The following is a 16,281-nucleotide window of genomic DNA, read 5'->3' as shown; positions in this document are numbered from 1 at the left end:
TGGTCTCTCAGTGACAATACTGGAAAACTGGGATGATACCACTCTGTCCCACATGACTGAGTGGAATAAAAGAATTAAGTTATGCAAATTCTTAAGATTAAGAAATATTAGCATTCTTCTTCCTTTTCTGCTTTTATTGTGTTCTTGAGGATGTAACTAAAGCACTAAGTCCCTGTCAGAATTTCTCCCGCATCTCTTCTGTTGACCTCATTGTCCGTGTCTGGATCTTTTCTTCTCTTTTCAGGATGTGGCCAGGTTCTTCGAGCTTCGAAGGGTCAGATTCTGTTGGAGAGCTACCCCTTAAATGCTCACTGTGAATGGACCATTCATGCCCGACCTGGGTTTATCATTCAGTTGAGGTAAGGTGCCGGATCCAGAAATGATGAGCCTATGAGAAACTGGGGTGGGATGGAGGGGTCCTGTGTCTCGGTGACCAGGGGTGAGACATTGGCACCATTCTTCTCCCGGTAGTTTTGCCTCCTGGAAGTAGTTCTCATCCTTTCAAGGGATGGAATGATCCCGTCGCTCATATAACTTCTGGGAATATTGTTCTTCTCTAGCTAGTGATGAGACCCAGGTGATTAAAACCCCTGGTTCTCTGAGTTATGAACCTTCGGTAAGTATTTCCTTAGTGAACCAATTCACGCCAATATTGCCACATGCCACTGGCTTCTTAAATGGCTTCCTGCCCTTCGAAAGGAGCAACATGGCATCAAAACTGACCAGGAGAAGCAATCTAGACCGCTTCTTAAATCCTCCTTAGCCAAACCGGACTTGATATCTGGTCCCCACACACCGAGGACCTAGACTTGGGAATGAAACTCGATGGTTGGTTTTTCTAGACAAAAACTGATCTAAGGAGTCAGTGAGGGGCCTTGGTCTTCTGCTTAATGAACTCTGGGCTGGGTTTGTGGGGATGAGAAATCAGATGTTAAATATAACAAGTTAATATTTCAGGAGTTCAGGCACCAAGACAAATGGTTATTTCAGAACCTCTGAAAGTGTCTCTAGGACTCAGGGCACAAAAATAAACCTCTCCTAAAATAAAATGGAAGAAACATGTCAGCTATTTGAGAGTCCCGGAGAAGCACAGAAACAGGGGATTTATGCCACTTACTTAACTACGGGCCTTCTGGCCAGGGACAGCTGAAATGGTGGGGACGTTGGGAGGCATATGTAGAATATTTCTCCAAAGCTCAGTGGTCAATCCCAGTGCTCCATTTACGGCACCTACCACATCCATGCTGCTGTGCAAATCTGTTTCCCTGCCTGGAAAATGACCCCCAAGCCATCTGCATCCCCTTTCGCCCACTGTCACAGTTTTACTGCAGGGGTCACCAGTTCTCCCTGAGACAGGTCGTGGATCCTTCCTCGCCTCCCTGCTTCCACTGTGAGCAATGCTACCATTTCCTCCTCTCAGAATGATCCAACCATCATCCCGTTGTTGAAACCTGTCACCCGCTGCCTACTGAACGTATAATGAAATCTGAACCCCTGGGAACGCAGGGTGAAGAAACTCTGGCTCTCCTGCTTGGCCTTAGCTCTCAGTTCCTCCTCCACTCCCAGCCTCGCTCTCTGTTCCTCTTTCACTCACAGCTTTGCAGCGGCCTTGGTTTTCTTCCAGGTGCTCATACATGCCACACTCATTGCGGCTACTAGGGCTTCTGCACTTACAGATTCTCCTCCCTACGTGACTCTTACCCAAGACCTTCACAAGTCTGACTCCATTGCATTGCTTAAATCTTGCTTGGACTTAGGCTTTCAGATAGGCCTTACCTAATAGTAACCTTTTTTCCTCCATCTGAGTTAATTTCTAATCTTATTGGTTTATTCTGCACCTGTCCCAGGTCTCATTCTTCATTATCTGTTTTCTGTATTAGAGTTTGTCTCCATGACGTCATCATCTGACCTTGAATCCACCCCCCTACCCCCCCACCCCCCCGCTGGATCTCAGGACAGACCTGGGCCCACCTGCTCCTTCTGTCACCCTCTCCCCATGCAGGTTTGGCATGCTGAGCCTGGAGTTTGACTACATGTGCCAGTATGACTATGTTGAGATTCGTGATGGGGACAACAGTGACAGCCCCATCATCAAGCGTTTCTGTGGCAACGAGCGGCCAGCTCCCATTAGGAGCACAGGCTCTTCCCTCCACGTCCTTTTCCGCTCAGATGGCTCCAAGAACTTCGATGGATTCCATGCCGTCTTTGAGGAGATCACAGGTAAAAAGTCCAGTGATAATTGTAGCGAAGGATGCCTTGCTCCCTAACAGCACCTTTCTAGGTCTCCTTGCTCATCTTTATCCAAAATTAGGATGCCCAGCTCTCAGAAGCAGCCTATGTATGTAATGAGAAAAAAGAGGAAGGATGAGGGCTTTTCTTTTCTCCCTTCGGCAAAGCTCACCCAAAAGTGGAATGAGAAATTATGCCTCCCACATCCAGAGGAGGTCACACAAGGCATACATAGCAGGGGCAGTGTTATGTAGGTATGAGGGTGGAGTCTGGGATTTGTATCAGAGCTTTTGACTTCAGCAACTATGTGAAGAGGCCGGCTACTCATGATGAAGAGCCTGTGACCAAGCTGTGTGACTTTGGAAAATCTCTTCTGCCTCTCTGGGCCTCAGTTTTCTAAGAAATAATAAAAGGAAGAAAAGGTGGGAAGATCCTTAAAGACACTCTGGAAGAAGAAGCTTGCACGGTCCAAGCACTCTGAACCGCCTAAGCCAGGAGCCTGGAAATGAACGTGGCCAGTCTTAGGTGGAGCCCATGCTCCAGTAATAACTCCCAGACCAGCAACCCCCAATTAAACTCGGTGGGTCACAAAAATAAACATGCAAAACCAAGAGAGATAGGAAAGCAAGAAGGGATTTAGGAGGGGGCAGGAAAGGCTGAGAGAGGTTAGAAAAATGATCAAAATGCACAATATTCATTAAAAATTAGAATTAAAAAATACTTGTTTGTGTGTATGGGTGTTTGGTCTGCATGTAAGTCTGTGTAAAATGTGCATGCCTGGTGCCCACAGGGACCAGAAGAAGACATCAGACCACCTGGGACTGGAGTTACAGACAGCTATGAACTGTCATGTGGGTGCTGGAACTTGAACCTGGGTTCTCTGGAAGACCCAGGTTCAATGCTTTTAACCTCCAAGTCATTTCTTCAGGCCCAGAAATATATTTTTTAAAATCTCAAACTTAAATGCTATTTACTTGACTACTTCCACGTTCACTTCAATCCGGCCCTACCTGGTCATATTTGCTCATATCTAGAGGAAGAATGGACCATCTGGACAAAATACTGAATTCTAAGGAATCACTTCAGCTCTCCTTATTGTGAGTCTGGATTTCCCATGGTTGACATGAGAAGATTCTGCTTTAAAGCCAAATTTTAAAGCTACCAAGTAAGAGGAATGAGGAAAAGAGCCAATGTGCAGTGACCAGCTGTCTCTCAGAAGGCTGTGGGAGGACGGTCTAATGGGAGAGTCTCCGGGAAGGAGGAGATAAGAGGTCACAGAATCAGGGTCCCTTCAACTGTACCCTCTGCCAAGACCAGCATCCTGACTGCCCACCGTTCCCTGCCTTGAAGATGGTGCTCGCAGTAGCTCTGCACAGTTGTTCCTTATTGGCCAAGTGTCTGGTTCCTTCTCCTGCTGTGTCCCATGGTGCAATGCAGGGAAAGCTGCTTGGCTGCTGGAGTGGCGTGTGCTCCGTCTCTGGCTGTGCCCTCATTCTATAATGGCACCCTGCAGAAAAGACTGAGGAGATACCATGAGAAGCGTCAGTGGATGTTTGGAACACGTAGCCAGAGCTGGCTGTCCAGGTAGCCAGGGTGACAGCAGTAGCTTGTTATTTGTGTCCTTGTGCATGAAGAAGCCTCTTCCCCCTCTGAGGAGCACCGGCTGACAGCAGGCAGTACCACCTCTTGTCCCTCAAGCACTCCCAACTGTTGACTTACTCTTGAGTTATTCCCTCTGGCTAAGGTCACCCGTCCCAAACTTGTGCTTTGAAATCTGTCCAGCGGGCCCTGTCCACATTCCCTCTTCTCTGCTCCCTTTCTCTTTTGCCATTGAACTATGGCTTTGCTCTTTTGTTGGCTACCCTGTAGCACTTCTTTTGTCCACTATAAACCAACTGCATTGTGCTTCAGATGCTAGGCATTGTACACCCTCCTTTACACAGCCCTGATCCAGTAAACAGGAAGTCCTCTGTGTCTCTGTAGCTCTCCAGGGCTCTTACTACTGTTTCCTTGATCTGAGCCAAGGGACACAGTTCTCCTACATCAGCATACATGAGTGTAGAAATGAGGGCTAACACATACATCAATGTTTCTCATTGACATTTGCAGGAAAAGAAAGTCCCTTAGGTGCTCAGTAAGCCACAGGTTCTGAGCTGTGGTAAGATTTGAAAAGACTGATACTATGTGTGTTCTTGAAACTTCACAACCACATTAGGCCACTGCAGTAAAGAGATCTGATCCATTACCTTGAGTAACACTTCTTGGGGAGTCTAAAAAAAAAAACCCATTCAAGGGCAGATGGATCTCTGTGAGTTTGAGGTCAGCTTAGTCTACAGAGTGAGTTCCAGGACAGCCAGAGGTACACAGAGAAACTCTGTCTTGGAAAAAAAATAACAAAAACCAAAACAGACAAACAAAACAAAACAAAAAAAGCTTCCATAAAACCCCAAGATCCCAAAACCATTCAGTTCTGGTTTAGTGAAATAGTGAACTTTTTAGGGTTTCTTGCAGGAACTTGGTGAGGGATCCTTACAGGAAATGTGCCACCCAGGAAGCCGCTCAGGAACCCACTCACTCAGGAAGCGTACCCCCGCTTGGTGACGGTCCCCGAAGGCTGCATCACCAGAGTTGCCTGTGCAGTTGCAGACAGCTACACCGGGGAAGATTCTTCTTTATCCAGCATTTGTTTGTTCTCTGGTTGTAAAACCTGGAGGAAGAACCTGCTCAGTCCCTGTGGGAGAGAGAATGCATGCACGGTGCTGTTTCACTGTGTAATGCTCTGTGGTTTGCATTCTGTGTGTGGGTGTTTTTGGTTGTTTTTACTCTTTGACTCTTTGAGGGCTACCACCCAGCTCCCAAATAAATCCATATGAAGACTTATTCTTACTTATAAATGCCCAGTCTTATCTTGGCTTATTTCTAGCCAGTGTTCCTTAACTTAAATTATCCCATCTACTTTTGCCTTTGGTCTTTTCCCTTCTTACCTCTGAATATCTTATTTCACTATTACATCACAGCTGGCTGTGTGGCTGAGTGGCTAGCCCCTGGCATCCTCCTCTTCTTGTTCTCTTGCTCCTCAACCTCATTTCTCTCTTTTTCTCCTTCTATTTATTCTGTCTGCCTGCCAGCTGTGCCTATCCTTTCTCCTGCCTTGCTATTGGCTGTTCAGCTCTTTGTTAGATCAATCAGGTCTTTCAGTCAGGCAAAGTAACACAGCTTCACAGAGTTAAACAAATGCAACATAAAAGAATGCAACACATGTTCGCATCATTAAGTAAATTTTCCATAGCATAAACAAATATAACACACCTTAAAATAGTATTAAGCAATATGTGATACCTTGGACACACTTTTAAGTGTTTCATACATATTAAACAGCATCCGCATCATTTGGCACTTAATATCTGTGTATTTTCTACATTCTTAAATCACAATGTCATGAATTCAGTAAGATGAACAATAACATTGTAAGAAGTTGGGGAAAACACATTGGTTCAGATTACAGGTTTGGGGAGGTGTACTCACTATCGGAGGTGACGCTGACGGATGCCTTTCTCTTTCAGCCTGTTCCTCGTCCCCTTGTTTCCACGATGGCACGTGCCTCCTTGACACAACTGGGTCTTACAAGTGTGCCTGCCTGGCTGGCTACACTGGGCAGCGCTGTGAAAACTGTAAGTGTGAGTCTGGGTGTTAGTGGGGCATGCAAAGGGATCTGGGGGCTCACAGCACTTGGGTTTCTTGTCGTCTCCAGTGGTATGTCTGAGATGGCACATCATATGGGCACCCGAGTCATAGTTGTTGACATCGTTGTCATCCTGATGTGTGTGTGCCTATGGAGGCTAGAGTTTGATGTTGGGTATTTTCCTTTATTGTTCTCCTTCTTATTTTTCTCTACTGAATGTGGAACTCATTAATCGGCTAGTCTGTTCAGATAGCAAGGCCGTCTTCCTCTTTGCTTCTCACAGCATCGAGACTGTGGATGTGTCCTGTTATAATGATTTTCAAGAAAATGGATCCTAGGAATCCAGCCTTAGGCCATCATGCCTTCACAGCGAGCAGTTTACCCACTGAGCCATCTCCCCAGTGTCCTAAACCATATCCTCTTCCTTCCTTCCTTCCTTCCTTCCTGCTTTCCTTCCTTCCCTCCCTCCCTTCCCCCACCCTCCATCCCCTCTCTGTCCCTCCCTCTCTTCTTCCTCCTTCCTTCTTCCTTCCTTCCTTCCTTCCTCCCTCCCTCCCTCCCTCCCTTCCTTCCTTCCTTCTTTCCTTCTTCCTTCCCTCCCTCCCTCCCTCCCTTTCTCCTTCCTTCCTTCCTTCCTTCCTTCCTTCCTTCCTTCCTTCCTTCCTTCCTTCCTCATGTCTCTTTCTTGGTTTGGGTGCTAGGTACCGAACCCAGGATTTCATTCATGCTAAACACACATCTTTCCTCTGAACTACGGCTTTATTCCTTGTATCATGGATTAACTCTCTCATTAAATCTCTAGCTCTTTGGTTCTTATGGACAGTCGAAAGCAGAGTGATAGCAGCCCTCAGTAACCTGGGGCCCTCAAAAAAAATGGAAACCAGGAGAAACCAACTCAAACAAATGACTCACGCCAAAGCAGCAGGAATTTTTAAATTATGTCCCTGAAAAGGCAGGAAACGATTCTTTTCTGATAGTAGTTTTGAGCTTTTGTCAGAGGGAGAAACTCTAGCTTATTGAATTTAATTATACATATCACAGGGCATAGCCTTTGGCCTTGAGGGGTATGTGTATCAAGACATCACAACTTCCAACTCTCCATGTGGTACCGAGGATCATGCCATTGGCAAAGAGAAACTTCATTATCTCGTCCAGAAATCATTTATTATGGTGCCTGGTAGCCAAGATCCTATGTATAATGCGTGTCCTCACGGAAATTTGAGACCTAAACTTAGTGCCATTGTCAACAGCTATCAGTCTTCAATGAGATGTGCAGAGCAAGAGTGAAGGTTTGGGGACAAGTGGAGGAAGAGAATGTCCTGAGCAGCGCTCCTCAACATAGATCCAGAGCTGGGGCGTGCGCCAGTAAGGCCGGAAGGACCAGCTCTTACGGCTTGGGAGAACTGACTGGAGATGGAACAAAGTCAAGCAAAACGCAATTTCAAGAAAAATCCCAGGCCCACTGCTTGCTTGGTAGTAGTGAAATATGGAATGCCAGGGAAGTGGAGGCACGGTATTGGGTTCTTCTATCCGCAGAGCAGTTGGTCACTAGCCAAGACTGCCCTAGGGGAGAGGGGAAATGTGGACTCAGGCATGCTGTCTTAGTTAGCTTCACTGTCAACTTGATGCCACCTAGAGTCACCTGAGAAGGGAGTCTCAGCTCAGGGCTTGTCCAGATCAGACAGGCACAGGCCTGCCTGTGGGGGGATGTCTTCTATGTTAATCAATCGTAGCAGGGCCCAGCTTGGCACCATTCTCTGGGCTTGTGTTCCTGGGCTCTGGAAGAAACCTTGCTAAGCCTGAGCCTACAAATGAGACAGAGAACAGCCTTCTTGGATTGTTTCTGTTGCACTTCCTTGGGCAGTAGCAAGTTCCCTGCTTGGAGGTAATGCAAGGGGCCCGGCTTTCAGGCTCCTGACTTGAGTTCTTGTCTTGACTTTTCTCAATGGTGCACTGTGACCTGGAAGTGTAAAAGCGATAAACCCTTTCCTCCCTAAGTTATTTTGGGTCCGAGTGTTTTATCTTAGCAACAGAAAGGAAGCTAGAACATATGCCTGGCTTCCTGAGCAGATGCTCCGTGTGGTTCCAGGAACCCAGAGAGGATCATATAGGCCACACGATTCAATGGGGGAGGGAAAGGAGAACCCAGGAGCAGGAGAAAGGGCTTCAATGGCAGAGCACCAACTGTGTCTTCTCCAGTCATTCCTACCCAGTGCACACATGTTCTGTGCTCTGCTGCTGTCTGAGAGCCCTCTGGGAAAGTGCTGTGCTTTTCAGGTGAATGTTTTCTAGCATTTCTTACAAGCAGTGCTGTTTCAACAGTGGGTCTCTGAGGACGTCACTGTGTTCTGCTAAAATCTCTGGTTTGGCACAGCTGACCCGAGTGTCACTGTGTAAGAGGCTTAGAAGATGATGCTGAGATTCATGGACACTCCCTTAGTTGAGGCTTCAGTGTAATATGTAAGGTGAATGAGAGCAGTGTTGTTTCCTCCTTATTTCAAGGATTTGTATATATGGTCTAGAGTTTCGACAGTGCAAACTCTGAGACTCAGAAGGGAAATGAAGAGAAGGAAGGTTTGATTTCTGAATGACTAGCTACAGTTTTGATAGACAGAGGTAACACTAGAAAAAAGCCAAGCATGGCCACATAAGCCAGACACGTTTAAGAGCTGTTTCAAATCAGGAGAGAAAAGCAAATTGCTCCAGATGCTATGACTAAGCTATGCATAAGTGGCTTGCAAGTCAAAAGTGGATTTGTTTTTCCTGTAAAGTTATTCTATCAAAAGAAAAACAAGCATCATGAAAAAAGAATGTAGCATAAGGCACGTGGATGGTAGCTTGATTCATAAATTGTCTCAAATCCCTTTAAATACCAAGGAGGTTGGGATGTAGCTTTGTGATGGAGTGCGTGCATAGCACGTGCAAGGCCTGGCCATAGATTCCCAGCACTGCAAACAACAAAAAGTCACCAACAAATGAAAACTGCAAACAAACAACCACCACGACCCCTTAGGGAGATGGTCAAGGGATTTAATTCTCCATTTTTAGTTTTCAAAATGCAGTTCAGAAACTGTAACCCCCAGTACTATAGTTACAGCTGGGTGAGGGGTTGAGTGTGGACATCTGACCTGTCACTTGCTACCAGCAGTCTGGGAAATTAAAATTTTCTTATTTTATGTAAGGTCCAGGTCTAATTTTCCTGATTGGAAGTTTGGGGTAAATTCTAACTCAATCAGTTGGCAAAACATCCCCAAAATTCAGACAGGCAGTTGACCTTGCTATTTCAGAAGAGATCTTAGCCATTGTTCCTGGCAGTCTGTCCATGAGGAGAGTAAAACAGAGCAGGTGTTTGTGTGTGTGTGTGTGTGTGTGTGTTAGTGTATATATGTGTGTGGCGTGTGTATGTGTGTGTGGTGTGTGGTGTGTGTGTATATGTGTGTGGTGTGTGTGTATGTGTGTATGGTATGTGTGCATGTATGTATATGTATGTGGTGTGTGTGCATGTGTGTATGGTGTGTGTGTATGTGTGTGTGGTGTGTGTGCATGTGTGTATGGTGTGTGTGTATGTATGTTGTATGGGGTGTGTGTGTGTATGTGTGTGTACTCCTGTTTTCCTTCTGAGGATATCAATGGACTGGAGCAATATTTCCAAAGGGAATTCTTTCAAAATTAGCAAGAAATGCAAGCAAACATTTGGAGAATCTCCAAACTCCAAAATACCCTAATTGGACCTGGCACTTGTTTTTAAAGGCAGCTTCAAGAATAACAAAGCCAGGACGGACAAGAGTCCAGCCCTTTATGGATGTGCCTTTAAGCCTGGTCCCCAGCAAATTCAGAGTTGGGAGTCACAATCACACATTTCTCACACAGCTTGTGATAGCTCAGATGCAGATACTACCTAGTGTGGTAAGAGTCCAGGTGACTGATGGCCTCTGCTTACCAGAGTCCTTTCTGCCAGGTAAGGTGCATCTGCTCCTCCATTCCAGACATGGTCCTGACATTAGATGCTCTCATTTCTCATGCCTGTGAATGGGAGTAGAATAGGAATAGATTTTTCTACTTCATTCCCGAAGAAGCATATATTTTAAAAAAAGTCAAATAGGGATCTGAGAGGTCACTCCATGGGTAAAATGTTTGCTACACAGTGTGAGGACCTGAGGTTAAACCCCCAGGGCTCACATATAGCCAGATGTGTTACTGTGCACATCAGCAATCTCTGTGCTCCAATGGGAAAATGAAATGCAGAGGCAGAAGAATTCCTAGTGATGGTCCTAGTGTATGCAGTGTGTGTGGGCAGGGGTGGAGAATCCCTGATTCAAAGGTGGAAGACAGGAACCAATGCTGGAGGTTGTCCTCTGTTTTCCATATATGTGCCATGACCTGTGCATGCCAACATTCACATATACAAATGCATACACACACACACACACACACACACACACACGTACATCACACACAATTATTTTTAAGAGCTCGAGCAGCATCAGGTATATAAAATAAAAGTGAAGTATTATTTTTCCTGACCCATCTTTATTCTCAGAGGAACCACTTTGAGGATCGCTAGGTCTATGTTTCTCAGATTTTTTCTAAGATATGCAAAGTTAAGTTAGTTATTGAAATCATACTTTAAATCAGGGATTCTCAACTGGGGTGACTTTGTCCTCCATCTCCATGCAAAGATGACATTTGGCAATATTGAAAGATGATTTGGATGCAAATTGGGCGCAAATGCATCCTGTGGGCTGAGGGATGCTGCTGAACGTCCTTCAAGACACAGGGCAGGCTCTGAGACTGGAATTCAGCCCCGGTGCCAGCAGGAAGAAGCTGGGAGACTCTGTTTTAAACAAAAGTAGATGAAAGCACACTTAGAAATTTTCAATGTGTTGTCAATGTTCGTGGCATAGACTTTTTATCGGACAAAATGATTGCTGACTATTCTATGGTGAATGTGAAAATGTGCACTAATCTAAGCCCTTGAGATGGACTTGTTATTGTTTGAAATATTTTGTTATTATGAAGAGGACTCTTTGTTCATAGGGCATACATGCTTATATTTTTGAGAGCCATTGCTGAAGAGGCACTAGAATATTTGTTTTTAACCAATCTGATACTATCTAGGGTTGCAGGGATGGGTTCTTTTTTTTTTTTTCCCTGCTGACAAAAGGATTAAAAAGGCAGGAAAACCTGGAGAGTCAATGTTTATTCAAAAAGAACAAGTTTATTAGAGTTTAAAAGAAAAAAAAATCCCCGTCAGGGAAGCACTAAATCTTAGCAGCTGTGCGAAGGACAATAATGGAGAAGGGAAGGGTAGGGGGAGCCCATATCATTTGAATTGAGCCAGCATGGAGGGCAGCCGTGTGGAGGCAGACAGATGGTTGAGGAGTGGGCTGTAGAGGAAGGACGAAGCCCTGCGTGTTGGGGAAAGCATCGCTGGGAATGGCATAGAAGAAAAGAAAAAGTTAGACTTTCCTGAGTGATTTGGGAAAGTGGATAGACTTCGCTCTGCAACAGAGTATGCTGGGCAGGAATTCTGGGAAGGGAAGGTATTGACACTCTTTAAAAGGGTCTTTTAGCATGGTCTGAAGTGAGCCTGCCTCCAGCAGTGCTCCTGCCTTCCGAGGATGGTCCCTTGGCCAGATGATTGAGTGGGCTGTCTGGGCTAATTCCTTTATACTTGGGGTAGCTTAAAATGGCAGAGTCTGATTTTTCTCTTGACCAGAAAGGAACCAATTTTCCCTTAATGGACCTTACCACCATTGTGTCAAATCTACAGGATGATGCTTAATATAACTGCTGCTCTTCAAAATGAGAACTGTATTTCAGAAACTAGGGGCTATTCTCAACAATCTGGAAGCGAGCTTCTACTCAAAGGAACCCTCAGTCCGAAGAGGAAATTCCTGGTTTAGATGTATGGAATTTGACTTCATTCCTGTGGCCAGGAGGATGTCAAAGCCCCTGATAAAACAGCCCATAGATGTGAGCTCTCAGCCTCACCTTCCCTGAGACCTTTCCCAAGGTGGAAACCTTTCCCCTGCTCTTGAGTGACCTCGGAAACCTAACTAAGGGGAATGGCCCCTCCTTATCCCTCAGACTCAGCTCATCTCCTGCCAACACCCTCAGCGACCTCCAGGATCCCCGGGCCACCATGTGAGAAAACGGGGCCTTTCTTTCCTCTGAGGGTTCCTGTTTCATTGTGTGGAGCACAAGGAGAAAGCAAGTCTTCTAGTAAATGGTCTGAAGCTTGTTTTGAAAGAGTGGAGAGTGAGAGATTCATCGCCTGCTCCAATTTCCATGTTGCCTTTGTTCCTCTGGCCCAGTTGACAGAGCTGGGCTTTCCCTCTGCATCCTAATGAAGGCCGATGAAATGGGCTAAATCTTCAGTCGCAATGTTCACACTGCAGGCTCTGACGCTCCTCGGAACAAAGCAAACCAGTCCTCACCAATTAAAGTAAAACGGTGGATCTGGACTCACTGGGCTTTTGGAGTCTCAGGAGGTTTCCCACTGGTCTGTCCCAAGGACCAAGGAGAGAGAGCAGGATAAGAGATGCACTTTCTTCTCCAGCTTCAAAGCAACAGCCGGAGTTTCTCATCCAAACGAGCCACTGTGAACTTTGGGAGGGTCTGTGGAAACCCCAATGCTGATGCGAAGGGACTGTAGGAGACCCTAGTGGGCAGCAGCCTTGTCTCATCTTAGATGGGTTAACCAAATGGCGTGGGGTTGATTTGAACTGTCTTGAGGTCTGGCAGGTGAGGCACACACACACACACACACACACACACACACACACACACACACACACACACACACACACAGACCCACCACCCTTTTTCTCAGTTCCAAAGGCCTCTCACCCTGAGCATGTGGAAGATGGGTACATCTTTGTCTAAAGGGAGGTGGTGCATGCCTGCATGGAGGCCTTGGAATTCAAGGCTGGATGACTTTGGGTTGACTATGAGTTTGTGTTTCCCCACCTGCCAGCCTTGAATGAATAGTTTAATGTGTATGAGCCTCCATATTCCAAATTAGAAATTTCAGAAAAATAATACCAGGTCGCTTCTATGGCATCTGTGTGGATGAAGTTTAGTGATCTATGCAAGACCGAGTTGAGCATTAGGAGCCATTATTTAAAAATTATTATTATAAATGCCTCTTTTAAATAAAATGTCATTTAAAATTTATTATAAAGTTCCAGTGAATAAATCACTAAAATATTCCATATTATTTATAATAATGACTAATGACAGTAATGAAAATGACACATTAGGATAGAATCTCATTAAGACATGGTACATGAAAGAAAAAAATGACCATATATTTTACCTTTCTTTTTTAAATTTTATAGTAGTCTAATTTCATTCATAAACTAATTTTTAAATCCATTTTCTTCTTTCCTACATAGCTAAAAAAATTTGAACTTTTATTGAAAATAGATTCTTCTCTCATACGATACATCCCAACCACATTTTCTCCTCCCTCCACTCCTCGCTCCTGCTGTATAGTTAATGGAGTTTTATGTGATATTTCTATCCATACCTATAGCACTCATTGATCATGGCCATCTGCCCTCCAGCCCTCTTCCTCCTCCCTCTGTCTCTTGCTTCATGTAGGGTGTGTAATGGGTGGGGGGAGTGGTTTCCTCGTCAGAGCTCAGCAAACAGTGCCCCCCTCCCCCAAATAGGAGAAACAGGTAAAGATGTAGAAATTACTCACTCGCTGAACTGCTCCCACAAACATGGGATGGAGCCGACTGCGTGGTAAGGGCCACCTACTGTTGGGCTTCTCAGGCTCTGGGTCCATCTGCCTGCTCCTTGTCCCTGTCCTCTTGGCTTTTGTTTTGGCAGATGAAGTCACTGAGGCAGTACTTAATGCAGGAGGCAGATCTTATGTAGGTCTTGGGTTAAGAGGTAATTCATTAGAGCTGGAATGGGGTGTGCCCACAGAGAGTAGGGGGACCAAAGAATTAACCTGAAATGGGCCAGGTGGAGGTAGCACACAACTTCAATCCCAGCACTCTGGAGGCAGAAGCAGGCGCATCTCAGTGAGTTCAAGGCCAGCCTGTTCTACAAAGCAAGTTCCAGTGCAGCCAGGACTGTTATACAGAGAAACCAAATTAAAAAAAAATACTGTAAAATGGAAACAAGCATTCCTGGGACCACAGTCCCACAGGAACTCCAGCCCCAAGCATAGGCCACGAAACTTCCATCTTTCTTAAAGACCTGCCTTGGGGAACATTCTTTACCTGGTTTCTACCAACTTCAAAAGTTGAAAATGTCTTCTTTGTAAATTCCAAGGCATTCTTGTTGGCATCCACGTGCTAAAAAATAAGTTTTTTCTTAAGGCAGGGTCTTACTCTTGTCACCCAGGTTGACCTCAAGGTTGCAGTCCTCCTGCCTTAATCTCCAAGTCCTGAGATTCCAGCAATGGCCATTGTGCCCAGCTCCTCGTGTGTGTGTGTGTGTGTGTGTGTGTGTGTGTGCGCGCATATACACACATTTCCAGATGTGCATGTAGAAGCCAGAGTCAGCTAGGCATCTTTCTCAGAGGCCATCTATCTGACTATTCAACAGCATCTCTCCCTGACCTGGAGTTTTCCCATTCAGCTAGCCTGCCTGGCTAGAAAGACGCAGGGTTCCTCCTGTCTCTTCTTCTCCAATGCTGGAATTGCAAGCTCATTCCATACACTTTTTCCATGTGGGTTCTGGGCCTCGAACTCAGGTTCTCATGTTTGTGTGGCAAACACTTTCCTTCCTGAGCTTTCCAGTCCTGTATCCACCTTGACAGTGACTCAAAAAAAGCTCCTGAAATTTTGGGAAAAGCCAAAGAAGACTGTTATATCCAAGCAGATCCAGAAGCAGATCTATCAAGCATCTCATATCACAAAAGTGACCCACTTACTTTATCACAGTAATATTCCAGGTTGATTTGAACAACAAAGAAAATTAAACAGCTAAGGCTTTCTGAAAATTTGTCAGTGTTGACCGTCTCTTGGACACGGGCAGTTTTAAATAGGCCATCCAAGCACCGGAAAGTAGGATTTGAAAGACACAGTGTACCAGAGGCCCAAGATAATACTGATTAAGATCAAATAGCCAATTAAGGCCCAGTCTCCAAATTGCTGCCGGATGAATAAATAGCAGTGTGTGTCATCCAAGCCAGCTTCACATGGTAACACCTCATTCACACCCACAGAAGGCTGGAAAACATCAGGGAAGCAGAATTCTACTGGCTGGAAGGGGATAAAAAGAGATTTGGGTGAAGGTTGTGTCATCAAATAGTGTTATTATTTCTGTTCAGTGAGGACCTTCAAGAGAGTAAAACACACTTGTTTTAGTCCCGAAGTACCAAATTCAAGCATGAACCCAACAACAAGAAAAGTGTGGAAGAGGAAATAGGCCATAGTCTGCTTGTCTCTGAGCACTGGCTTCGCGCTGAGTCAGGTTTTAGAATATCCTTAGAGAGGAGGCTAATGCTTTGTCCAAACAAAGACCGAACTGTTACAGGCTCTTTCCTTGATTTTGGTGAGGTTGGGTGGATATAAAGAGTATGCTAAGAATTGAAACTAATACCTTCCATTCCAACTCCTACAGCAGCTAGATCATAGGGTGACAACTCGGACTGACGTCAAACCCATGTCCTTTGTTACATGGCTCAGATACTCTCATAGGGGGAGAATCCCAACCCCAACTTTTGCTCAGTAGGTAACTCGGCTCTCACGAGTATTTCATGACTAAAATTTGCCAAAAAGCAAATATACTTCTTCATTCATCATTTTGTCTTCATTATAGACCATTTGTGAAATCAAGAATGATATAAATAATAATAATAATTAATTATTTAAAAAATAAGAAGAAACATAATAAGAATAATAAAAAATAGCAGGTGTTGAGGAGATTAGACAAAGATCACCACAGGTTATCTAGGGGTGAAAAAATTTATTTTATTCTGACCCAGACTCCTTTCTTCTCTATATCCTTTGTGTGTGTGTGTGTGTGTGTGTGTGTGTGTGTAATCCATACATGCATACACATAGATACACACTGCCTATATGACTATGAGACTGAGAAACCCCATCATCTGCTCTCTGTAAAGTGGAGACCCAGAAAATCTGGTATGAAGTTTGAAGGTCAGAGAGCCATTGATGTAGCTGGGCAAACAGAAGGCTAGAGGGCCAGGGCTTTCCAAGCTTCTTGGAGCTCATGAAGGACAGCATTTCCCCAGATACTGGTCATGAAACTACCATGTATGACTTTGTGCTGCATTTTGGGCTGGCTTGCTCTCATCTCTCTTTTCTTTGGGAATGTTTACTCTGTGCCAATATTAGAAGTATGGATTTTTTTTTTAAATTTCACAGCGGCTCATATGTCCCAGA

General features: G+C 45.0%; 1 protein-coding gene across 1 annotated transcript in view; it reads left to right on the top strand.

Annotated features, from left to right (window-relative positions):
* Positions 1-16,281, top strand: part of Pamr1 (peptidase domain containing associated with muscle regeneration 1) — a 93,361-nt gene that overhangs the window by 54,976 nt on the left and 22,104 nt on the right. Inside the window, exons 4-6 of the mRNA XM_048443617.3 lie at positions 245-359; positions 2,003-2,220; positions 5,793-5,900. Of these exons, the coding sequence (XP_048299574.2) occupies positions 245-359; positions 2,003-2,220; positions 5,793-5,900 (441 nt within the window). The remainder of the gene's footprint in view (positions 1-244; positions 360-2,002; positions 2,221-5,792; positions 5,901-16,281) is intronic.

Source organism: Myodes glareolus, chromosome 10 (genome assembly GCF_982192425.1).
Source record: "Myodes glareolus chromosome 10, mMyoGla1.1, whole genome shotgun sequence".
In the NCBI taxonomy this organism is placed as follows: domain Eukaryota; kingdom Metazoa; phylum Chordata; class Mammalia; order Rodentia; family Cricetidae; genus Myodes; species Myodes glareolus.
Note: the sequence above shows the minus strand (reverse complement) of the source record. Positions and strands in the feature narration are given on the sequence as shown.